Source organism: Arachis ipaensis, chromosome B7 (assembly GCF_059453495.1).
Source record: "Arachis ipaensis isolate K30076 ecotype BB chromosome B7, ASM5945349v1, whole genome shotgun sequence".
Lineage (NCBI taxonomy): Eukaryota > Viridiplantae > Streptophyta > Magnoliopsida > Fabales > Fabaceae > Arachis > Arachis ipaensis.
Window position 1 is genome coordinate 74093799 of NC_142442.1, and position 26941 is coordinate 74120739.

At 37.7% G+C, this 26941-nt stretch overlaps 1 protein-coding gene across 1 annotated transcript; it reads left to right on the top strand.

Moving 5' to 3' along the window:
- The first annotated feature begins 14263 nt into the window (after window positions 1–14263).
- On the top strand, window positions 14264–19235 carry LOC107609486 (SH3 domain-containing protein 2). Its single transcript, XM_016311477.3, has 10 exons — window positions 14264–14817; window positions 15585–15707; window positions 15826–15895; window positions 16002–16153; window positions 17269–17370; window positions 17480–17680; window positions 17782–17844; window positions 17931–18083; window positions 18227–18301; window positions 18953–19235. Exons 1-10 carry the CDS (start codon window positions 14758–14760, stop codon window positions 19067–19069), a joined length of 1116 nt encoding a protein of 371 aa, XP_016166963.1. The 5' UTR covers window positions 14264–14757; the 3' UTR covers window positions 19070–19235.
- The last annotated feature ends 7706 nt before the right edge of the window (window positions 19236–26941 follow it).

A 26941-nucleotide genomic window follows, 5' to 3' on the forward strand; every position in this document is an offset into this window, starting at 1 on the left:
CTGCATACCCTCCATTGGAGTCAGTAGCTTTGAGTTGAATCCTCAGCTCATTATCATGGTGCAGCAAAGTTGCCAGTATTCCGGTCTTCCACAGGAAGAACCTACAGAGTTTCTGGAATAATTTTTACAAATTGCTGACACAGTACATGATAAAGAAATAGATCAGGATGTCTACAGACTATTACTGTTTCCATTTGCTGTAAAAGATCAAGCTAAGAGGTTGTTAAATAACCAACCTAAGGCCAGCATAAGGACATGGAAACAGCTGACAGAAAAATTCCTGAATCAATACTTTTCCCAAAAATGGATGACACAGCTAAGGCTGGACATCCAAGGCTTTAAACAAGGAGATAATGAATCTCTTTATGATGCCTGGGAGAGATACAGAGAGATGCTAAGAAAATGCCCCTCTGAAATGTTTTCAGAGTGGGTTCAGTTAGACATCTTCTACTATGGGCTTGCAGAAGGAGCTCAGATGTCTCTAGATTACTCAGCTGGTGGATCTATCCATATGAGAAAGACAATTGAAGAGGCTCAAGAGCTCATTGATACAGTTGCCAGGAATCAGCATCTGTACCTAAGCAGTGACCCTTCCATGAAAGAAGAGGTTAAAACAGCAACTGCTGAACTCAGTCCTGTGAAACAAGCTGCTGAATTCAATCAGCAATTGGACTTCCTAACAAAGCAATTAGCCGAATTCAAGGATAGACTACAAGAGACAAGGATGGCTAATATACATATGGAAGAACAGTTTAAGCAAACAAAGCAGCAACTGTCAAGACAAATAACAGAAGAATGCCAAGCAGTTCAATTAAGAAGTGGGAAAACATTATATACCCCACCTCAAGGCAGCAAAAAGCTAAGGAATGAGCAAACCACCCAAAATTTACCTGAGGACAGTAAGAGCCCAGGGAAAAATAATTCTGGCGCTAAAACGCCAGAAAATTGGTGGAAGGCTGGCGCTGAACGCCCAGACCATGCCCAAAACTGGCGTTCAACGCCAGAAACAAGGCAAAACTGGCGTTCAACGCCAGAAATGGGCAAGAATCTGGCGTTGAACGCCCAAACTGTGCAAGATCTGGCGCTGAACGCCCAAAATGGGCACAATTCTGGCGTTTAGACGCCAGGAACAGACAAGGAGTTGGCGTCTAACGTCACTCCAGTTTCTAACTCTGGCACTCAATTGCCAGTGAGGGATCAGACACACACAAATGCTGATAACAACCCCTCTAAAAAGGCTTCTTCAACCACTTCTGTAGGCAATAAACCTGCAGCAACTATGGTTGAGGAATATAAAGCCAAGATACCTTATCCTCAAAAACTCCAGAAAGAGGAACAGGATAAGCAATTTGCTCACTTTGCAGATTATCTCAGGACTCTTGAAATAAAGATTCCATTTGCAGAAGCACTCGAGCAAATACCTTCTTATGCCAAGTTCATGAAAGAGATCTTGAGTCATAAAAAGGATTGGAGAGAAACAGAAAGAGTTCTCCTCACTGAAGAATGCAGTGTAGTCATTCTGAAGAGCTTTCCTGAAAAGCTTAAAGACCCTGGGAGTTTTCTGATACCATGCATATTAGAAGGTAATTGCACCAAGACAGCCTTATGCGATCTTGGGGCAAGCATCAACTTAATACCTGCATCCACTATCAGAAACCTTGGCTTAACTGACGAAGTTAAACCGACCCGGATATGTCTCCAACTTGCTGATGGCTCCACTAAATACCCATCAGGCGTGATTGAAGACATGATTGTCAGGGTTGGGCCATTCGCCTTTCCCACTGACTTTGTTGTGCTGGAAATGGAGGAGCACAAGAGTGCTACTCTCATTCTAGGAAGACCCTTCCTAGCAATTGGACGATCCCTCATTGACGTCCAACAGGGGGAAATAACCCTGAGAGTCAATGATGATGAGTTCAAGTTGAACGCTGTCAAAGCCATGCAGCATCCAGACACATCAACAGACTGCATGAAAGTTGATCTTATTGACTCTTTGGTAGAAGAGATCAACATGGCTGAGAGTCTCGAATCAGAGTTGGAACATATCTTTAAAGATGTCAGCCTGATTTGGAGGACTTAGAGGACATGAAAGAGCCTCTGAAATTTCTTCTGGAAGAGGAAAAACCTCCTAAACCCGAGCTCAAGCCATTACCACCATCCTTGAATATGCATTTCTGGGAGAAGGTGATACTTTTCTAGTGATCATAAGCTCTGCTTTAAATTCACAGGAAGAGGAAGCACTTATTCAAGTGCTAAGGACACATAAGACAGCTCTTGAGTGGTCCATAGGTGACCTTAAGGGCAGCCTAGCTAGATGCATGCACAAAATCCTATTGGAGGATAATGCCAAACCAGTGGTTCAACCATAGAGGCGGCTAAATCCAGCCATGAAGGAAGTGGTGCAGAAAGAGGTCACCAAATTACTAGAGGCTGGGATTATTTATCCTATTTCTGATAGCCCCTGGGTGAGCCCTGTCCAAGTCATCCCAAAAAAGGGAGGCATGACAGTGATTCATAATGAAAAGAATGAACTGGTTCCTACGAGAACAGTTACAGGGTGGCGCATGTGTATTGACTACAGAAGGCTCAATACAGCCACCAGAAAGGATCATTTTCCTTTACCATTCATAGACCAGATGCTAGAAAGACTGGCAGGTCATGATTATTACTATTTTTTGGATGGCTACTTAGGCTATAACCAGATTGCAGTAGATCCCCAGGATCAAGAGAAAACAGCATTCACATGTCCATCTGGAGTGTTTGCTTATAGAAGGATGCCATTTGGGTTGTGTAATGCGCCTGCAACCTTCCAGAGATGCATGCTCTCTATTTTCTCTGATATGGTGGAAAAATTTCTGGAAGTCTTCATGGATGACTTCTCAGTATATGGAGACTCATTTAGCTCCTGTCTGGATCACCTGAAACTTGTTCTGAAAAGATGCCAAGAGACCAACCTAGTTTTAAATTGGGAAAAATGTCACTTCATGGTGACTGAGGGGATTGTCCTTGGGCATAAAATCTCAAACAAGGGAATAGAGGTGGATCAAGCAAAAATAGAGGTAATTGAAAAATTACCACCACCTGCCAATGTTAAGGCGATCAGAAGCTTTCTGGGGCATGCAGGATTCTATAGGAGGTTTATAAAGGATTTTTCAAAAATTACAAAACCTCTAAGCAATCTGCTAGCTGCTGACACGCCATTTGTGTTTGACACAGGGTGTCTGCAGGTGTTTGAAACGCTAAAAGCTAAGCTGGTCACAGCACCAGTCATTTCTGCACCAGACTGGACATTACCATTTGAGCTAATGTGTGATGCCAGTGATCACGCCATTGGTGCAGTACTGGGACAGAGGCATGACAAGCTTCTGCACGTCATTTATTATGCTAGTCGCGTTTTAAATGATGCTCAGAAAAATTACACAACCACAGAAAAGGAATTACTTGCAGTGGTTTATGCCATTGACAAGTTCAGATCATACTTAGTAGGATCAAAAGTGATTGTGTATACTGACCATGCTGCTCTTAAATATCTACTCACAAAGCAGGATTCAAAACCTAGGCTTATCAGATGGGTGTTGCTTCTGCAAGAGTTTGATATAGAAATAAGAGACAGAAAAGGGACAGAAAACCAAGTGGCTGATCATCTGTCCCGAATAGAGCCAGTAGAAGGGACGCCCCTCCCCTCTCTTGAGATCTCTGAAACTTTTCCGGATGAGCATTTATTCGCCATTCAGGAAACCCCATGGTTTGCTGATATTGCAAACTATAAAGCTGCAAGGTTCATACCCAAGGAGTACAACAGTATACAAAATAAGAAATTAATCACTGATGCAAAGTACTACTTGTGGGATGAACCTTATCTCTTTAAGAGATGTGCAGACGGAATAATCCGTAGGTGTGTGCCTAAAGAAGAAGCACAGAGGATCCTATGGCACTGCCATGGATCTCAATATGGAGGCCATTTCGGAGGTGAGCGAACAGCCACCAAGGTCCTCCAATGTGGCTTCTATTGGCCCACACTCTATAGAGATTCCCGAGAGTTCGTACGTAACTATGACAGTTGCCAAAGAGCTGGTAATCTGCCTCATGGTTACACCATGCCTCAACAAGGAATCTTGGAGATTGAGTTATTTGACGTATGGGGAATTGACTTCATGAGACCTTTCCCACCATCATACTCAAACACTTATATTCTGGTGGCAATTGACTATGTATCAAAATGGGTTGAGGCCATTGCCACACCCAACAATGATACTAAAACAGTGCTGAAGTTCCTCCAGAAACATATCTTTAGCAGGTTTGGCGTCCCTAGAGTACTAATTAGTGATGGGGGCACTCACTTCTGCAATAAACAGCTTTACTCTGCCATGGTTCGGTATGGAATTCACCATAAAGTGGCCACTCCATATCATCCACAAACTAATGGTCAAGCTGAAGTCTCTAACAGAGAATTAAAGAGAATCCTAGAACGGACAGTAAGTACCCGTAGAAAGGATTGGGCACGGAGCTTGGATGATGCTCTGTGGGCTTACAGAACAGCATTCAAGACCCCTATAGGGACCTCTCTATACCAACTTGTGTATGGTAAGGCATGTCACCTGCCCGTGGAACTGGAACATAAAGCCTACTGGGCAACCAGATTTCTAAACTTTGATGCCAAATTAGCAGGAGAAAAAAGATTGCTCCAGCTAAATGAGCTAGAGGAATTCAGATTCACAGCTTTCAAAAATACCAAGCTTTATAAAGAGAAATAAAAAAAATGGCATGACAGAAAGCTGTCATCTAGAATCTTTGAACCAGGACAGAAGGTTCTGCTGTTCAACTCTAGACTCAGGCTATTCCCCGGGAAATTGAAATCCCGGTGGAGGGGACCATACGTGATTACAAGTGTATCACCATATGGTTATATGGAGCTTCAAGATATTAATTCTGATAAGAAGTTCATTGTCAATGGACAGAGAATCAAGCACTATCTTGAAGGCAACGTTGAGCAAGAATGCTCAAGGCTGAAGCTAGATTAAAAGCTCAGCAAGGTCCAGCTAAAGACAATAAAGAAGCGCTTGCTGGGAGGCAACCCAGCCATGGGGCATCAATCCTCTAAGCATTTTGCCCTATTTTTATTTTTATTTGTTTATATAAAGTCCACTGACACTAAGGTAAAGAATCATTTGCATAAGTTTACAGGGTTACAGAAGGAATCTGCACACAAAACAGAGATAGGGAGCTCACTGGCAAGAAAACGCCAGTAAGGATAGCTATCTGGCATTCAACGCCAGAAAAGGGCAACAACTGGGCGTTGAACTCCCAGGAGAGCAGCATTTGGGCATTGAACGCCCAAACCAGGCAGTGTTTGGGCGTTCAAACGCCAGGATGGTGGGGAGGAGCTCTCCTTCTACCCATCTCCTTTCTTTTCTTTTGCTTGAGGACAAGCAACAGTTTAAGTTTGGTGTGCTTATCCGTGATCACTAAGATCATGGCCCCTAAAGGAAAACAACCCACTCCAAGAGGCAAGGACCAAGCACCTCACAGACTAGAGGAACATCCACTTCCAAACCTCAAGGTTGTTGAGTTCTAATCTTAGCCTTAACTCTGTGATAATTGTTCTTATTTTAGTTTTACCTTAGGAGTCATATAGTAGTAATTAGTATCTATTTTGATTTTATCTCCAATTAAGTTATAGTCTATTTTTCTCATCATCATTAAACATGAATAAAATAGTAGATCTTTTGAATAAGAGGCAATAAAATTTCGAGTTTTTAATAAGAGAAATTCTAATTAGTTACATGTGGTGGCAATGCTTTCTGTCTTCTGAATGAATGCTTGAACAGTGCATATGTCTTTTGAATTTGTTGTTTAAGACGGTTAAATATGTTGGCTCTTGAAAGAATGGTGAACATGAGACATGTTATTGATAATCTAAAAAATCATAAAAATGATTCTTGAAGCAAGAAAAAGCAGCAAAAAACAAAGCTTGCAGAAAAAAAATATAGAGAAAGAAAAAGAGAAAGCAAGCAGAAAAAGCCAAAGCTCTTAAAACCAAAAGGCAAGAGCAAAAAGCCAAATATCCCTTAAAACCAAAAGGCAAGGGTAATAAAAAAAGGGATCCCAAGGCTTTGAGCATCAGTGGATAGGAGGGCCTAAGGGAATAAAATCCCGGCCTAAGCGGCTAAACCAAGCTGTCCCTAACCATGTGCTTGTGGCGTGAAGGTGTCAAGTGAAAACTTGAGACTGAGCGGTTAAAGTCAAGGTCCAAAGCAAAAAGAAGAGTGTGCTTAAGAACTCTGGACACCTCTAATTGGGGACTTTAGCAAAGCTGAGTCACAATCTAAAAGGTTCACCCAATTATGTGTCTGTGGCATTTATGTATCCGATGGTAATACTGGAAAACAAAGTGCTTAGGGCCACGGCCAAGACTCATAAAATAGCTGTGTTCAAGAATCATCATACTGAAATAGGATACTCAATAACACTATCTGAATTCTAAGTTCCTATAGATGCCAATCACTCTGAGCTTCAATGGATAAAGTGAGATGCCAAAACTGTTCGGAAGCAAAAAGCTACTAGCCCCGCTCATCTAATTAGAATCTGAGCTTCATGCAAAAAAAAAAAAACTCTGAGATATTATTGCTTCTCAACCTATTAGTCTTCTATTTTATTTGTCTAGTTGCTTGAGGACAAGCAACAGTTTAAGTTTGGTGTTGTGATGAGCGGATATTTTATACGCTTTTTGGGGTTAATTTCATATAGTTTTTAGGATATTTTAGTTAGTTTTTAGTTTAATTCTATTAGTTTTTAGAAAAAATTCATATTTCTGGACTTTACTATGAGTTGTGTGTTTTTCTGTAATTTCAGGTATTTTTCTGGCTGAAATTGAGGGAGCTGAGCAAAAATCTGATTCAGGCTGAAAAAGGACTGCTGATGCTGTTGGATTCTGACCTCCCTGCACGCGAAGTGGATTTTCTGGAGCTACAGGACTCGAAATGGCACACTTCTAATTGCGTTGGAAAGTAGACATCCAGGGCTTTCCAGCAATATATAATAGTCTATACTTTGCACAAGGATAGACGACGTAAACTGGCGTTCAACGCCAGTTCTCTGCCCAATTCTGGCGTCCAGCGCCAGAAAAGGATCAAAAGTTGGAGTTCAACGCCAGAAATGGACCCAAACCTGGCGTTGAACGCCCAAAACAGCCTTATGCACGTGAATTGCTTAAGTCTCAGCCCCAGCACACACCAAGTGGGCCCCAGAAGTGGATCTCTGCACCATCTATCAGAGTTTACTCATTTTCTGTAAACCTAGGCTACTAGTTTAGTATTTAAACAACTTTTAGAGACTTATTTTACATCTCATGACATTTTAGATCAAAACCCTGTACTCTTTGATGGCATGAGTCTCTAAACTCCATTGCTGGGGGTGAGGAGCTCTGCTGTGTCTCGATGAATTAATGCAAGCAATTCTGTTTTCCACTCAAACACGCTTGTTCCTATCTAAGATGTTCATTCGCGCTTAACTGTGATGAAGGTGATGATCCGTGACACTCATCACCTTCCTCAAACCATGAACGTGTGCCTGACAACCACCTCCGTTCTATATCCGATTGAATGAATATCTCTTAGATTCTTTAATCAGAATCTTCGTGGTATAAGCTAGAACTGATGGCGGCATTCATGAGAATCCGGAAAGTCTAAACCTTGTCTGTGGTATTCCGAGTAGGATTCTGGGATTGGATGGTTGTGACGAACTTCAAACTCACGAGTGCTGGGCGTAGTGACAGACGCAAAAGGATAGCAGATCCTATTCCGGTATGACTGAGAACCTGCAGATGATTAGCCGTGCGGTGACAGCGTACTTGGAATCTTTTCACTGGAAGGATGGATGGTAGCCATTGACAACGGTGATCCACCTACACACAGCTTGCCATAGGAGGACGTGCGTGCGTGAATCAGAAGACAGAGGAAAGCAGAGATTCAGAAGACAAAGCATCTCCAAAACTCCAACATATTCTCCATTACTGCATAACAAGTAACTTTTAATTCATGCTCTCCTGTTTATTCACAATTCAACTGATAAACATAATTGACTTCCTGATTAAGATTTACAAGGTAACCATAGATTGCTTCAACCCAACAATCTCCGTGGGATTCGACCCTTACTCACGTAAGGTATTACTTGGACGACCCAGTGCACTTGCTGGTTAGTGGTACGAGTTGTGAAAAGTGTAATTCACAATTCGTGAACCATAGGAGAATTTAACATCTAGTTGCATTCATATAGATAGGTTGCATTGCTTAAGTCCTAACATTTTCCCTTCACTCTTTTGGTTTCCTTGAGCTTAGCATGAGGACATGCTAACATTTAAGTGTTAGGAGATTTGATGAACCACTATTTCATGACGTATTTTGGATTGAATCGAGTGGATTTTTTTTACTTTACTCACACTTATCTATATAATTTGCATGTTTTTAAGTTCCCTTCCGAATTTTGTGCTATGATTGAAAACATGCTTCCTAGGCCTTTAAATTATTAATTTTTAATCCTCTCATATTACCATTCAATGTTGTGATGCTTTTGTTGAGTGATCTCAGGGTTATAAGGCTGGAATGGCATGGAGGATGAAGAGGAAGCATGCTAAAGTGAAAGGAACACAAGAAATTGAAGATTTGTGGAGCTGGAACCGATGCGTGCGCATGGTTGAAGCATAGGCGTGATCAAGCCATCTTCCAACCGTTGCGTACGCATGACTGATGTGTACGCATAACCAGGAGCTTTGTCCAAGCGACGCGTACCCGTGGCTGACGCGTATGCGTGACGAGCGTCACGTACTGCAATTAAGGGAATATGCTGGGGGCGATTTTTGGGCTACTTTTGGCCCAGTTTCAAGCCCGAAAATGAAGACAAGAGGCTGGGGATGGAGCTGGGACAGACACACCTCACTTTAGCTTTAGTTTTGCATTAGTTTTTGAATTCTAGTGAGAGAAACTCCTACTTCTCTCTAGGGTTTTGGTTTTTTTAGTTTAATTTCAATTGGATCTTGGGAGAAACTGCTGCTACCTTCATTTCTAGTTATTTGAATTGGATTGTTTTCTAGCTTTAATCATATTCTTTATCTTTGCTCACTAAGTGTTTGAGGAAATGTCATCCATGATCATGGAGTAGATTTCCTTGCTTGGTTTGGGGTTGAGTAATTGGAGCCTTGAGTTGTTATAGTTAAGTGCTGATTGATAATTAAAAATTACTAATTAGCTTAAATCTCACCAACTCTAGTCTCTCTCCATGAAGTGACTAGGACTTGTGAGATAAAGTTAATTATTTCACTTGACTTTCCTTCAATTGTTAGACGATAACTAAGTGAGAGACATGAGCCTTTACCATCACACTTGGGAAAGACAATAAGGATAGAAATTCTAATTCTCACCCCTAACCAAGACCTTTTATATTGATTAATTATCAACTCTTGCTAGTTATTTATTGTTCTAATTTCTAGTTATTTATTTTTCTTGCTCTCAACTTTAAAAATTCCAAAGAGATCCTAACTAATAATGTGCATCTTGTGTCAACTCCTAGGGAAAACGACCCGGAATTCTACTCTCGGTTATTGATTTTATTTGTGACACACATTTTAACTTTGATCAGCGAAAATATCGTCGGTTGAGACTATACTGTGCGACTTGATTTGGAAGAAAACTTTTTGGTAATTCTTGACCGACATTTATCGGCTTGTCAGCTAGAGGCTGTGATAAGGTGAGGTATCCCCTATTCGGTAAGTTATGGTAAGTTGGAAAATTGCCATATTAAGATTGATTATGGAACGATATAGTTTGGTTGAGTAATTATATTATTGCTATTGGTTTGTTGATGGAAACTTGGAAAGTTGGATTGATTGTATTAGAACTTGTTTGATTGGTTTGTGAATGAATAGAACTTGATAAATGAATGTTGAGATGTTTAGAAATGGTTTTGGAATGGTTTGAAATTGAATTGGAATGAGAATTGGTAAAAATTGACAATTGGGTAATTTGGGTAAAAATAAAATTTTGACCAACTTCGACGGGTCATAACTTGGCGCTTAGAGCGTGGAATTTAATGAAATCTATCTTAAATTAAGGCTAGTGAAAAGATCTTTAAAATAGTCCAAGAACGGATGGAAATTGATAAATGTAGCAAAAGCTATTAATGTTTGAATTTAGGAATAAAAAGTTGAATTATGCAGAGTTGCAGAGTTTTTAGCAGAACTGAATTTGTGTGCACCTATCATGCGTATGCATAAAATTGAACTTTTACATACGCATGGGTCATGCGTACACATGAATTCTAAAACAAAAACAAATGGAAATGACCTTGAGCGTATGCACAGGGCGTGCGTACACAGGAAATAGAAACAGAATTGAAAGTATGCGTACGCATAGGTCATGTGTATGCATGATACCCTAACCTGAATTAAAATCATGTGTACGCATAGGGCATGCGTACGCATGACTGTGCTGATTTTTCTGAAAGCTCTATCTTTGTCTGTTTAGCCTCTCTAGTCTGTTTATAAACCCCTCTAACCTCCATATGGAGTTGAATAACCAATAATTAAGCTTTGACTACACTGGAGAGTGATATAATGAGATGAACTAATTAATTCCCAGATAACCACTTGGTAAACCGGATGAAATTATTGTGGAAATGGTGGTTTTATCCCACCTACAGTGAGGGCAGAGGTTCCATCCCGCTCACATGTTAATGAAATTGGCAAATCGATAAATGATTGGGGGTTAATGAATTCAAATTGATGAAATGGATAACGAATTGGGGTTAATGAGTTAAATCACTTATGAAATTACTAAAAGATACTGATATTAATTGATTGTGGCCTAAATGATTGGATTGGCAAGGTTTGGGTATTATCTTGCTTGCATACTGATTTGATATTGCTTTGGCACCTACACTGGGCAAGGATGTCAGTCTCATCCTGCTTGTTCTGTAGTTGCGGTGTGATGTGGGGACGACAATACGTAACGCCTATGTTCTCTCGGATGAAAGGTGAGATGGCACACTCCGTTGATGTGAAACGACACTGATCTCCATTGTTTGGCACCTTTATACCTCTAGAAGAAGGTGAGACAACACTCTCTGTTGAGATAATGATACCATGATTTATGTTTTTCCTCCTGGGATGCGCACCGAGAGATCAATCCGGAGGTGTCAACCGGATTTTGTGTAAGGTTTGGCATAATAACCAACACGTGAACTCATAGCCAGTAGAACAGGCATGCATCATTTGCATCTATCTGACATTATTTGCGTGTGCATATTGTATTTGGGTTTGCTTATATGATTATTCCTGTTTAATTGCTAATTGCTATAATTGTTGTAATTGCCTTTGTTTGTGCTTGAATCTCTCTATTTGTGCTTGTTACTACTACTAAACAAATTATTGAACACTAAATTACCAAATTTCAATTATTGTGATATTGAGAGGACTAATGACTAGTATTGAGAAGAGTTGAGAATCTAAGATCACTATTCCGTTGAGATTTAGTCTGATTTTCCTTGTTTGGATTAGAAAGGACTCTAGGCTTGAACCTTGTGTTGATTGGAGTTTAGGATTGCCTAGCAGGTTCATATCTTTTTACATATTCTCTATTTGAAATTATTATCCTATTGGAACCTTCGGGTTCTCACCCGTTGTGGAATTTTATTGAATTTTCAAATACAATACGTGATGTACCTCGCTGAGTGTGTAGGATCTCTTGTGAAAAATGAAGATTGTCTTTTGGGATTGTATTTTGTACTTAGTGTATTTACATTCTCCACTTTTAAATACATATTTGTATATCCCTCTTAGAGGTTGATTTATGGAGAAACGGGTTGTATTTTATTTATTTTGGGATTGTATTATACTTTCTAGCTGGTATTGTCTTCACAGATCGAGACTAGTACTTGCTATGTATCTTATTTCAAATATTATGTGTGTGTGTGTGTGTGTGTGTGTATATATATATATCTTTTCTGTATACCGATACTTTATATCTTCGATATTTTGAGTGCGATACGATTATTATTTTGTTATCTTTCTTCACAGGCTCCTAGTCAAATTATATTTCTTCAATATATATATATATATATGTACTTTCACTTTTAGGTGTCGTAATACCACACCACCTCTGATTTACGACTATAGTGTAAGACTTAGTGTGGTATGGTGTTACACAAAACTCAGCAGAATCATCAATAATATATCATATTCATATTCAAAACAAATTTTAAATTTCAGAGGGATAGAGTCAGAGAGAGTTAGAGATTGATACTAGAGACTTGAGAGGGTTGAAAATTTAAAAATTTTGGCCATGGAGATAAACTGTAAAAGTGAGGGAGGTTGAGATATGACAAACAACAGAACATTAGTGACTGCGAAACACGGTGCGGAGCAGAGAAAGAAACACAGTGCACGATGAGGAGGGGAGAAACAGAAACAATGCACGACAAGGAGGGCAAAAACAGTGACGACCTATGACGAGGAGCAGAGAAGCAGTGACAACCCACAGCGAAGAGCGGAGAAGCCCACATCAAGGAGCAGCGAAGCAGCGACAGAGAGGGTGACAGAGAGAGAGAAGGGAGAGAAGGGTTTGGCGATGAGTTTGAGCTCTGAAGCGGGATGGTGGATGGTGGGTGGTGGCTATTCTTCGAAGAGAAGAGAGGATTAAGGTTTTTCTGCTGGGTGAGAGAAAGAGAAATGGGGTGGGGTGGGGTGTTCTGCTCGGTTTTTTTTTTTTTTTTGAAAAAAAGGCGCCATTTTGATAATGGTTTTGAAAATCGGACCGGATTGGCCAGTCGAACTGGGAACTAGCGATGAAAATGGTTCGGTCCAATGCCTAAAACTGCCGATTTGAAAACCGTTAAAAAACTGTTGAACCAACTGGGAATCAGTCGGTTAGACCAGACCAGAAAAAATGGATTTGTTATGTAGTTGCTGTTGTTTTTTAATTTTTGAATATGCTATTTTTGAATTTTTATTGATAGATTTATTAATTTCAGAGTTTAAGGTGATTATTTGTTGCTGTTTTTAATTTTTGTTGCTGATTGTTCTTGATTTCTTCCTTTGTTCAGTCTGTTGTGCTGTTGGTAATGGTGTTTTTGATTAGGTTTGTCGTTTGAGCTGTTGTTTTTCACTGTGGTGTTGCCTTATTGATTTTAGTTATGGTCTTATACCCTTATGGATGATTATTTAATTTTTGGCTATGCTACTGCTGTTTTTAACTTTGTGGATGATTTATTAATTTCAGTTATATATGATAGTATTAATCAAGAAGTAATTGCTGATAAAGCAATTGCCTTTTAAATATGTATTTCTATTGTATCATGTGCATCTTTGGTTATATGTATCTCTTAAGTGAGAGAATTATCAACATGATTAACTTCTGCCATGATTTTTAGTGTTTGCTTGATTAAGTTAGTTTATTTTTGAAATAATAACCTGTAATACAAAAATTTAAGACATATCTCTTGAAAATGGTTTTCCTCTAAAATTTAAGATGAAAAAAAAATGTTCTTAAGGTGTTCAAACTAAACTAGTGTATATATGACTGTAGATGATCTCATAATAATTGTTAAACCAATTTGATCATAGTCTTAGTAAAATCACTACTGGAGACCTTGCTTATGCTGTGTTGACTTTTAGCTTAAAGGAGATGGTAATTTATTGGTAGGGCTTGTCCATTTTGGCCTTAAGTTTAATTGGTGCTGAAGTGATGGCTTTCTTTGTGTTTGTTGTCTCCTTCGATTTGTTGGAGGTAATAATGGATAAAATAAAGGAGAAAACCTGCTCCAAGGAAAATTGCTCCAATAATTGTATATAATCATGTATCTTATATTGAACTTATTTTCTACTTCTATGAATTATTTTCCACCATTGTGGCATCTGAGTCTGATGACTCCATACCTTGTGTTGGCATCATTATTAGAGCAATGCAGGTAGTTTGGCTTATGCTTTACATCTTAATTAGCATGCTCAGTTAAAAAAAATAATAAAGTACATACATATATTACTCTTTTGAGTTTGTATGTTGATAAGATCATATGACTTTATTTGATAATATTTCATGTAGTGTTTTAAATTTGGAAGATATTTTAAGATTTATATTAAACTATAATTATATTTTAGGATGTTTATTTATAATTTATTTATCATTTTATTCTAAAACGGATTTTTCGGTTGAACTACGGTTGGACTAGTAAACCGTAAATCAGTAATTAGAGCGGTTCGATGATCAGTTTGGTTAACCTTGTTTTTGGCTTTGGTACAGTGAATCGAACGTTCAAAAAATCGGGTTGGTTCAATCAATTTATCGATTAATTATCAGTTCAGCCGATTTTTTACTTTTTTTTTACAGAACAATTTTAAAAGTCAACCGAATTGACCAGAAGACCAATTATTGATTAATTCGGTTAAACCGACCAATCCGGTCCAGATTTCAAAACCTTGGTTTTTATGCAAAATAAGAGATTGGGACCGGCGAACAAGTGTGCACAGGAATGGGGGAGGAAAAGGCCCAAAATAAATGGGCAAACATGAATGTAGCGATGTCGTAAGTCGTAACTTTCCAACTCAAAGTTTGAAAGCAGCTTCAGTCAGCAAAGAAAAAAAAAAGTTTGAAAACTTCTGCCCTCTCTGCTTGTGTGATCATCAACAGCTACTGCGGTGCATTTCAATTTGAAATCGATACTCTCCGAGTCTCCGTGTTTAGAGACAGAGATCACTCCGTTTGCTCGTGAATGGAAGCTATCAGAAAACAAGCCTCCAAGCTTCGAGAACAAGTCGCTCGCCAACAGCAGGTTCCTTCTTCTCTTTATTTCGCATAATTACATGAAAACTATTTTATTCGCGTTGGATCTTTATGTCCTCAACATACATCGATAGATCTCTATGATTTCTTTCATATTCGTCCCAGTTACATTCAAATCGTTTTACCTTCGTTTTTCTCCCTCGTGATTTTCCATTTTACTTTCCTCGTTGCTCTTTTCTGATGTAATCTTCACCTTGTGTGTTTATAATTCCTTTTTCAGAACGCGGCTGTAGTTTACTTTATTTTACATTACAGTAGTTATAAGTATAATTTTGTGCGTGTGAGTAATTTTACCGGGTAGTATTATTGTATTGTATTAGTGTTGGATCTAACTAACCGAGCTTTGCACTTCACGGCGGAAATGAACAAAGAAAATGTTTTAATGATTAATTTCGCAAAATCTTTGAGGAGAGGTTTAAATATCAGATTTGAGCTGCTACGTTAGCTTGCATATGGGTTTTGAAACTGTTGTATAGCTTGTTTTCTGCTAAATGAGTTTTCCTTTCTAGATGTGTGCCTAATGTGAAATATGTTAGAATTTAAATTTCTTCATTAACTTAAAGGAGAATTCCTTTGGAGTAGATTTTATCCTTCTGTATAGCTATTTATTCTCTCTCCTATCTAATGAAATTTTTTTAGGACGCAATTCATCATTTCTTACACTTCTTTTTTCCTTCTGTTCGCAACTCAATTCTTTCGTACTCTTGCTTGTTTCCTCCCTCTATTAAGGCGCTGATCACAATTACTACTTTTTAGGCTGTGCTGAAACAATTTGGAGGTGGGGGATATGGAGGTTCAGATAATATGGTTACTGATGAAGTAGAGCTTCAACAACATCAGAAACTTGAGAAGCTTTACATATCAACACGTGCAGGAAAGGTTACTTGGTTCTTCTGTTCTTATCTTCTTTTTGTTTATCTTTCATCCTAACTTATAAGTCTCTTTTCAGCTAATAATGGCTCGTTATTTTATATTTTATTTTTTTTTTATTTTTCAGCATTATCAAAGAGATATTGTCCGTGGTGTAGAAGGTTATATTGTTACTGGATCCAAGCAGGTTGAAATTGGTAAGTAATTTTGATTGGTGAAACTTTTTTTTTTTTTAATTTTATTTATTACAGTTAGTTTACACAACTTAGAGTAGTTATCATCTTATTGCATGTTATTTAACAGGAGCAAAGTTGTCAGAAGATAGCAGGAAATATGGATCGGAAAATAATTGCACTAGTGGTAATACGTTGTCAAGGGCTGCACTAAGTTACTCACATGCCCATGCACAAATGGAGAAGGAGCGTGGGAACTTACTGAAAGCTCTGACCACACAGGTACCATCCTCTCCCCCAGATCAAAGCACCATGAATAGAGCCACTAACCTCTAATAATGAATTGCTTGGATGGGTGCACCTTGTTTTCCCCTTTGATCTTGCTGCCCTTTCTTTAATCCAACCTCAATGATACTTGTCTAAACACCATACTTGGATGGATGCTTCCTTTCTTTTCTTATTTGTTGAAAAGAGATTTTTAGCAGTTATGTCTTCATGAATGCTCCAAAGCCTATTGTGATTGAACACTTGAAAATCAATGGTATTCCTACATTCCTTTTGGCATCTGTTATACAATGTACCTGGTTTGTTTCTATGTATTATTCTGGAAGGGGGAAAGGAAGCTGACTCAAGACATCAACCAAAACTTTGGCATTATGTGAGTTCATCACTGTTACATACCCAAGTACAAAAGAAGTGAGAATAGAAGCTTCTATTCCTAAGAATAATAAAATTCCTCCTCTGCCTATGCATTATAGTAGAAGGAAGAGAGTGGAGGGCAGAATGGGGACAAATGAGAAAAGTAGGAATGGGGTTATTCATGTAACAAACATGCCACCTGGCACAGTTAGTGGGAATGGTGTGGGATAGAATCAGATGAGAGATCCCAACTGAATTAGGGAGAAGAGGAGTGAGGAATATATCAGTTGGGGTAGAGTGAGAGAAAGGGGAATTTTTGGGTGAGAACTAAGGCATAGGCTAGGAGAGTTGAGGAGGGCGCTCAGCCCTTATCAATTTCCTTTCTTCGTTCTTATATTTTCACTGCTAATTCCTACAACAATATCAGTATTAGAGTGAGATTATCTTTGACCCACTCTTCTGTTCTGTTAGCTGCAGTGTTGCTGGCTGCTCGCGCCGCGCCCGCGGCCGGGGGGGGGGGGGGGGTGGTCTTTTCCCTTTGTGCAGGTACCGGTTGTTACAATCACACAGCCACTTCTAATACAGAGACTTCAGTTCAAATCTGTGATCACATAATTGATGTTTTGATTCCTCTAACTTAACAGTTTTAACAAACCTGAATGTTTAGGTCTTCACAGATGTTGATTTGTCCAGTGTGTTGCCATCTTCATTATTTGACTAATAATTGTAGTGAACATTGAAGTCTACTTATTGCCTAGGTTGCAGAGCCCCTAAGAGCAATGGTGATGGGAGCTCCGTTGGAGGATGCTAGGCATCTTGCTCAACGTTATGACAGAATGCGTCAGGAAGCTGAAGCACAGGTATCTCTGACCAGCTTATTTTGTATTATGCCAACAAGTAAACAGTTAATTAATGATTTCACTTTCTACTATAGACTTTGCTATTATACTGTGGTTTTAACCTAGACAGGCTATCGAAGTTTCCAAACGCCAGGCAAGAGTAAGAGAAACACCAGGAAATGCTGAAAGTGCTATGAAACTAGAAGCAGCGGAAACAAAGCTGCAAGACCTGAAGTCAAACATGACCATATTGGGTAAGGAAGCTGCTGCAGCATTGACTGCTGTTGAAGCGCAGCAACAGAGGTTAACCCTCCAGCGTCTTATAGCTATGGTATTGTGGTTTAACCATATGATGCTACGGTTCTTCAACTTTGTTAAATATTGGAAATAAGTTATAAAAACTCATTTGCTCTTTTATTTTGGATTGTGAAGGTTGAAGCAGAGCGTGCCTATCATCAGAGAGTACTCCAAATACTTGATCAACTTGAGGGAGAGGTAAGCATCTGTATCTGTTGGTCATTTTTTCATTCTTGGTCTCCATATTTAAGTCACATATGAGCTATATGTATATTTAATGATAGATGATATCAGAAAGACAACGAATTGAAGCCCCTCCTACACCTAGTGTGGATAACAGCATGGCACCACCCCCATCATATGAAGAAGTGAATGGTGTCTATGCTTCTCAGACACACAATGGCATGACAGATAGTATGGGTTACTTCTTAGGAGAGGTTAGACTGTTTGATGTTGGAGAGTTGGAGACTTATTTTGGGTGTTTTGTGTTTTCTTTTTCAGGAGAGAAGAAGAGGGAAGGGGGGGGGGGGGGGATGCACCTGTTTATCTTATTCTGCTCAACACACTTTTAATTCTGCAGGTTTTATTTCCATATCATGCTGAGTCTGAAGTTGAACTGAATCTATCCATTGGGGATTTTATTGTTGTTCGAAAGGTTTGTAGCTCATTGACTGCCTGATTCTAAATTATCAAATATCAACATAGCCTTTTATGAGCTGACCAATGCTGCAATGCCTTTTCTTATTCGTTTTATTTGAAAGAATTCTTTCTCACTTTTATTCTCACTTACATACACAGAAGCACGCATGCACACACAGAAAACAACAGCGACTCCTTTGTATTCAGAATGTTTAAGTATTTTCTTGGCAGATTGAACTTTTAAAAGACCACATGAAAAGGAAAGTAAAAGTTAAACACAGTACAATGATATAAGGCAAATCCTTTTTCCTCTTTGTTTAAGCTTTAGGCAGAATTGATGATCTAATATAACATCCGAACCTGATTAAGTTGTCACTTATTCAAATTAGTCATCTGCTTGTGTTGTGACTTGCATGTCTCAACTCTTAAAGGAACTTTGATTTATTTCCCAGTGCATGCATAACTAATTTATTGTATTCATATCGCCTAATGATGGTTGAGACTGCCAAAAGATTCATATGCATATAGAAACGGAAAAAGGAGGGTTTTTTTTTGGGTTTTGGGAAGAAGGAAAAAAGGATTGGGGGGGGGGGGGGTGGTGTTGATACATATTGCTTTAAAATCCTTATACTGTTGTACATTTCAAATTATTCCTAATATCTTTTAGGTTACAAACAATGGATGGGCCGAGGGTGAATGCAAAGGGAAGGCAGGTTGGTTTCCATTTGATTATATTGAAAGAAGGGATCGAGTTCTTGCAAGCAAGGTGGCTGAAGTGTTTTGAATTTCCCTGTTGGGGTTTGTTTCTTACCCTTGGTTGTATGTGTTGTTTTTGTGCTTAAAAGTGGATAGTGGTCATAGACTCATAGCATATATCTTGACTTGTGGATTGTTATATATGTAATTTTCCCGTGATTGTTGATATATGATTCCCCTTGTCATTCTTGCTAGTTACTGCATCACATTGGAGTTTTGCCATTCTTTTTTTTTTTTTTTTTTTCTGGGGGTAATATGTTTTTGTTTTCTACTTTTTTCCTTTGGACGGGTGTCATTCATACTTCATTGTTTAATAAGTAAGCAATTTGAGCCTGTAGGCCAGGTAGGTTGATTTCTTTTGTGTAGAGATTAAAGCAATTACATTGTAAGTCTGTGTAACAATTTGCGTTGATCAACGCTTTTGGGTTTTGTGACCACACCAAGGCCCGTTTAGACGAGTTTACTTTTAACTTAATTGAGCTCAACTGCTCAACTATTATTCTCCTCCGTCTTTATCCACAAAGGTTCCCTCTTCCCCCAATCCTTCTTTGTCGTCCCGTGGGAAGGCTGGCAGTTTTCAGTTGCCGACTTACCTTTCATTTCTTATGTATAAGTGCTTTTCTTTCATATTTTCTTTTTCTATCAACTGTTTGATAGATATTTTGAAACTTTATTTAGCAATATTTAAAAGAGCAGAAGTATCTGAGAAGCGTGAGGTTACCACCGTAGCTGTAATTCTTTTTTTGTGACAAATATTATTTCTTTTTTTTTTTTTATCATGTAATATGTTTAATAGAAATATATAGTGCTTGTGGTAAACTGGTGATTGGTTGGATTTTATCTATCTATCTGTTTGTTTATGGAGAATGTTTAGAAGCCAAATAATAGTTTAGTTAACATGAGTCTTTATCGTATATGATAAAATTATCAATTAAAAAAGTCTTTACTGGAAAAGATGTAAAAAGTTTAAATTTTCAATGCATTTGTTGTATACTTATTATAATAAACTATTTAAAATTTTCTATTATTAGCAATCTTAACTTATGTAGTTAGGTATATATTAGCTAAACTTTACTTTTAATATAAAAAAAAGAGAGTTGATTGGTTATGTTTAAATGTAAAGTAAAAAAAAAAAAAAATTAATCCCTAACAATAACATTTTCATTTATAAATGTCACATGAGCACATTAGGACTTAGCACTCAAGCAATTACTACATCCAATGTATTTGATATTTTTTTAATAATCATATTAAGTATATATTAAAATTAGTGACTAATTTATAAAATATAATAAAATATAATATATATATATATATATATATATATATATATATTAAAAATTAAATAATATATATATATATATATATGGTGATTAATTTTAATAGTTAATTTTGATGTATATTGAATATTTTTTTTCTTTTAACCTTGTTAAATCTTTAAACTAGTTTTATTTATTTTCTTTAATTTGTGGCACATAAACCAGTTAATTTTATATTTATTTTAACTAATAATATATATTATGTCCCAAATCATTTTAAGAGAAATGTTTTCATCTTTATTCTCTTCCGCTTTTTACGATGGTTAATTTAAAATTTTAAAGATGATATTAAGTGTTAAGTATTATAATTGACTATGAAAGATTTTAATGTTGAGAAATCTGATCATAAAAAATTAAAACTAATTTATAATTATAAAAAATAAGTTTTGGCAGAAGAAATTAACTAAATCCTAAAAAAATTATTGAAACTTTTTAAATTCTCTCTCTAACCTAAACTAACATCTCAAATTCTAACCATACCCATTTCCATTCTCTAATATCTTCACCGTCACTATCCCCCAAACTCCCAATCCCTTTCTCAAACTCCGTAATTTGATGAAACTGTAATATCTTGTAAGACTAGAGGCAGAAGTAGCTTCCCAGAAAATCTTCAAGTGTCCTATGGACGGGTCAATTGTAATTCCACTCCTTAAATAATCAGAAAGACGTATAGACTATGATGAATTAAAATTAAACTATTGCTTTTGAAAGTGAATTTACTGGCGGACCCATTCAACTTGATAGCTAATGTCCAGAAGTAGTAATCACGAACAATAAAATTATACAAGTATATATCCTTTATAATAATAATAATCCCACAAAATTTTCCTGCCATTATAATATTTCCTATGACCCTATGGATTGTTTTTTTGGCCATTTAAGCAGAACATCGGGAAAGTAAGCACTCAACACTAATAATTGGGGGTGGAGTGGATGAAGGAGGGGGTTTGAAAAAGGGATTGAAAAATTGGAGGTAGCGGTAAAGAGTATTGGAGAATGGAAATGAACTAGGATTTGAGTTGGGAATCATTAGATTAGGTTAAAAGAGAAATTTAATTTTTTTTTTTGAAGTTTAAGTAGATTTGTTTACTAAACTTAGTTTTTATTTTTCTATAACCAAATTTATCAGCGTAATAATCTTTCATAGTTAGTTCTTATAGTTTATTCTTTAACATAAAAAAGAAGTGATATTTTTAAATTGAGTAAAGTATTGTTTTTATTTTCAACATTTGAGATAAGTTTTAAAGTTGTCCCTAACATTTAAATCATCCTATTTAAGTTCCTAACGTTTTAAAATTGGTTCAACATTGTCCTGTAGTTAGAAATCTGTTAACAGAATTGACAGCGAGACAAAATTGAGACGATTTTAGAACGTTAAAAACTTAAGTAGGACGAAAACGTTGAGAACAAAAAGGATACATAGAAATAAATTTTAATTTTATCTCAATAATATCAATTTTTTACACTACATAGTTTTTCAATTATTTTTTAATCACATATAAGTAAATTGTACTTAATCACATTACTTTTATTCTCAATAAATTTATTTTTTATAATTTTATTCTTAAAGATTTTTACTCATCATGAAATATTTGTAGAATGTATTAATGGATATTATATCAATAATATTTCTATAATTAAGTGTAGATACAGTACTCAATGAGTACTCTTATGTATATTTAGTACTATGATAGAAAATTATGCATTCTAATTTATTAGGATCGTAAAAATTATGCCTTTTAAGATAGGAAATATTTGATATAATCTCATATCAAAAGATGTATATATGCGTGTTCATGACTAATGAAAAAGTAGGTTGAAACAACTTATTTTCTACATGATATCAGAGCATACTCTAATACCGACAAACACAAAAAGAACTTTGGCTGCATAACCATGGCAGCAGAACCAGGAAAGAACTCTGTAAATGTAACAGAGGCTTCAGAAAAAGGAACTAAGAAAATTTACTAGCCATATGACCTCAATGCGAGTGACAACCCAGGAAATGTAATCATGCAAGTACAGCTGCGTGGAGAAAATTATGAGGAATGGGTCAGAGCTGTGGAAATATCACTTCGGGCTCGGAGAAAATGGGGATTCATCAATGGAGGTGAACAGTCCAATCCATGATTGTATCATGGATCTTGAACACGATCGAACTAAGCCTACCATCAACCGTTGCGTATGTTGAGAACCCGCGGACACTGTGGGAAGATATCAAAGAGCGATTTTCCGCTGTAAATGGACCACGAATACAGCAACTGAAGTCAGGTTTGACGAGATGCAAGCAGGAAGGAATGGCCATGATGGCGTATTATGGGAAATTGAAAGTACTGTGGGATGAATTAGCACAGTGTGAGCAAATTTCCAAATGCACGTGCGGTGGATGTAAGTGCGGGATTGGATCTTAACTTGAGAAGCAAAGGGAAGAAGAGAGGGTTCACCAATTTTTGATGGGCCTAGATGATGCGAGTTACGGAACGGTGCGGTCAAATATCCTGGCAACAGATCCTTTGCCATCTCTGAATCGTGTGTACGCAATGCTAGTCCAAGAGGAGAAAGTGAAGAATATGGCTAAGGCATCAGAAGAGAGAGGGTTGGTTGTGGGACTCGCGATGCAGGCAGGGAACAGGACGAAAGGACGAGGAGATCCTAGCCAAAAATTAACAATATGCTCTAACTATGGCAAAAGTGGGCACAGTGTTAAATGATGATTTCAGATTGTAGGGTATCCAGAATGGTGGGGCGATCGGCCAAGGAATGAAAGAAGAGACGGTGGCAAAGGCTACGGACGACAAGGCACGCGTACTCGAGGAATTCCAGCACGTGCACATGTGGCACTAATGCACCACTATTTCGTGGTACATTTTGTGCTTAATTGAGTGAATTTTATCCACTAAACTCACACTTATTCATATAATTCGCATGTTTTACATTTTCCTTCCTGACTTTGTGCTATGATTGAAAACATGCTTCTTTGGCCTTAAAATTGCTAATTATTAATCCTCTCTTATTACCATTCGATGCCGTGATATGTTTGCTGAGTGTTTTCAGGGTTTATAGGGCAGGAATGGCTTAGAGGATGGAAAGGAAGCATGCAAAAAAGGAAGGAATACAAGAAATTGAAGGAATTGTTGAGCTGTCAAGCCTGATCTCTTCGTACTAAATCGATCATAACTTGAGCTACAGAGGTCCAAATGAGGCGGTTCTAGTTGCGTTGGAAAGCTAACATCTGAGGCTTCGAAAGGATATATAATTTGCCATAGTTGCCATGCAGATAAGCGACGCGCATGCATGCATCACGTGTACACGTGACATTGCAAAAATTCAGCGACGCGTACGCGTGGGTGACGCGTACGCGTGACAGAGCCACGTGCTGTACGTATCAGAAAATGCTGGGGGCAATTTCTGGGCTGTTTTTGGCCCAGTTCCAAGCCTGAAAAACACAGATTAGAGGCTGCAAAGTGGGGGAATCAATCATTCATTCATAGACACAACTTTCATTCACATAATTTTAGGTTTTAGATGTAGTTTTCTAGAGAGAGAGGCTCTCTCCTCCCTCTCCTCTCTCTAGGTTTTAGGATTTTAGGTTTAGCTTTTTTTAATTTCAGATTTTTACTTTGCTTTAATTTAGTTTTCTTCTACTCTTATTTGTTCTAGTCCTTTAGTTTATCTATCTTCTCTTGATGATTTGTTTATTTATCCACTTTAGTTTATGAATTCTCATGTTAGATTTGATTTTCTATTTAATGCAATTTGAGGTATTTCATATTTATTGCTTCTTCTATTATTTGTTAGTCATTGATGTTTGCAATTAGTTGTTTGGATTTAATATTCCCTGCTAGTTTTCTATGTTTTTATGTTGTGCCTTCCAAGTATTTGATAAAATGCTTGGTTGGATTTTAGTGTAGATTTCTCTCCTTTTGGCTTTGGTTGAGTAATTGGAGACTCTTGAGTTATCAAACTCCTTTGTTGACTAATAATTGAAAGTTGCTGGTTGATTTGGATCCCTCTAAAGCTAGTCTTTTCTTAGGAGTTGACTAGGACTTGAGGAATCAAATTGATTTATCCACTTGACTTTTCTTCATAGTTAGAGGTTAACTAAATGGGAGCAATGGACAATTCTCATCACAATTGATAAGGATAACTAGGATAGGACTTCTAATTTTCACACCTTGCCAAGAGTTTTCTTAGTTATTAATTTAATTTCTCGCCATTTTATTTCCTTGTTCCTTATTTCAAAAACCCAAAAAAATACAATCTCATAACCAATTATAAGTACACTTCCCTGCAATTCCTTGAGAGACGACCCGAGGTTTAAATACTTCGGTTTAATTTTATTGGGTTTGTTTTAGTGACAACCAAATTTTTGTATGAAAGAATTCTTTGTTGGTTTAGAAACTATACTAGCAACGGGAATTTATTGTGAATTCTTTACTAGCAAAAATCCATTCATCAAAATGGCGCTGTTGCCGGGAAATTGCAAATGTGTGCCTTATTATTGGTTATTGTGAATATTGTGAATAATTTTGCTTTTTCGTTTCTCTGTTAGTGTTTCTAGTTTAGGAGTTTATTTTCATTAATTCTCATTAGTTTTTGTTTTTACTTGCTACTATGAATTCTCACCCCTTTGGCTATGAGTTTGGTTCAAATTATGTTGTAGGGAATGGAAGCTATAATGAGAACATGCATCAAGGTTGGGACAATCAAAGATGGGAGGAGCCACAAGGATTTGATCAACCGTTCTGGCAACAACCTCCACCAATTTACTATGAGCAAGAGCCATTCCGAGGTGCGTACCAAGACAATAGATATGGTGGACCCCCTTCTAGTTACCAACAATCCCCACCATATACCTATGAGCCACCTCCTCCACATAGCTTTGAACTACCATACTCACAAGCCACCCACTACCAAACACCCTTATATGATCCTAATCCTTATTCACCTTAACAACCACCCCATGGGCCATATGAACCATACATAGAGCCACCCCAATTCCAACCCAATTACTTCCAAGAACCACCAGCTCCATATACACCATGTCCATATCCATCAATCCAAGAGCCTTATGATCCTACTTATGATATCCAAGTGGAACAAGAGTCAAAGGATCATCTCAAGGAAACACTGGATCAATTTCAAGCAACCCTTCATCAATTGGAGCAAGTGGTTAACCGGAAAGCACACGAAGCTCTCATGGCTAAAGAATATCAACTTGAGAACAAGGGATTGAAGTGTGTTGTGCAACAAGTAAAAAAGATGGAGAATGTTGAATCGCCACATCCTTGTTATGATGAACCACCCTCATATCATGAACCTTTCCTCCCAAATAATGAACCCTCATATCTACCCCAATCTTCAATGAATGACACTCTAGGTGTTCTTCTTCAAGGGCAAAGAGAGATGCAAAGGACGACACAAGAGTTCATAGCTACCTTGACCGAGGTAGTAGGTAATTTAGCCTCTCTGCACTTCGATACTCAAAGCACTCCCATGGCTACATGTAGAGAATCATTAGAAGAGCGTAGCATGAAGGAGACACTAGAAAATCCGGTGGACAATAAGGAACATGACTTTGTATTGGAACAAGTGGAGGAATCCATAATAGTTGAAGAGGAAGAATTGGTTGAAGACTTAGGAGATACTAAACCTCCATGGGAATCTAGAATTGTAGAGTATTCCTCCAAGAAGATTGAAATTGATGTCAAGAAGGCTAGTGCATAACCTCCATGGCATATTCCCTATGAAGACTTGGACGGGATAGATCAAGAAACAAGTTCCCTTGGTGATGAGGATCATGAATCAAGTCCTCCTAGTGATGAATTCACATCCGTAATTGAACCCCTTGAATATGAAGACTCTTCTCTGATTGAGTCTGAGAATGATGTGGAAGCAGAAGTCCTTCAGAAAAGGTGGACGGGAGTTGAATATGCTTTGTCAAGATCATTGGAGACTTCTCTACCTAGGTTACCATCTATTCCTTCATTTGAGTGGGTAAGGCTTGTCTCTATTCGCCTTACCTTTCTACTTGAATATGGTATTCTTGAAACGGATGGTCAACTTAGGAAGCTGTGTGGCATTAAGCGTAAGAGAAGGATGTTTAGTGGTTGGAGTTGCAAATCAAGGCTCATCAAGGTTGATACTTCAAGAACTAGATGCAAGGGTGGAACTAGTGAACATTTGGTTGGATCTAAGAGCAGAGTTTGGTATTGCATTGAGAATTTGGACTGCTTGCCACCCGGTTGGGACAATGGTAATCTACTTCAAGACGGGTGTAGAAACAAAGTTTGGGATCCGGGAAAATATGAGGATCAACTTTGGGAGCTCAAAGCTTATGAAGAAACCCATCAAGGCTTAGGGAATTTACTTGGAATTGATAGAGTTTATTGGAAGTCCAAGCATTGGTGGCAGTTTCAGGAAGAGTTCAAACATAAGCCACCATGACAAGGAGCTCAACAAATGTCCAACTTAAGGACTTTAACTAAAAGTGCTAGGTGGGAGACAACTCACGATGGTATGGTCGTTCCTTTTTATTGTTAGTTTTATTTTATTTTATTTTTATTAGTGTTCATTCATAA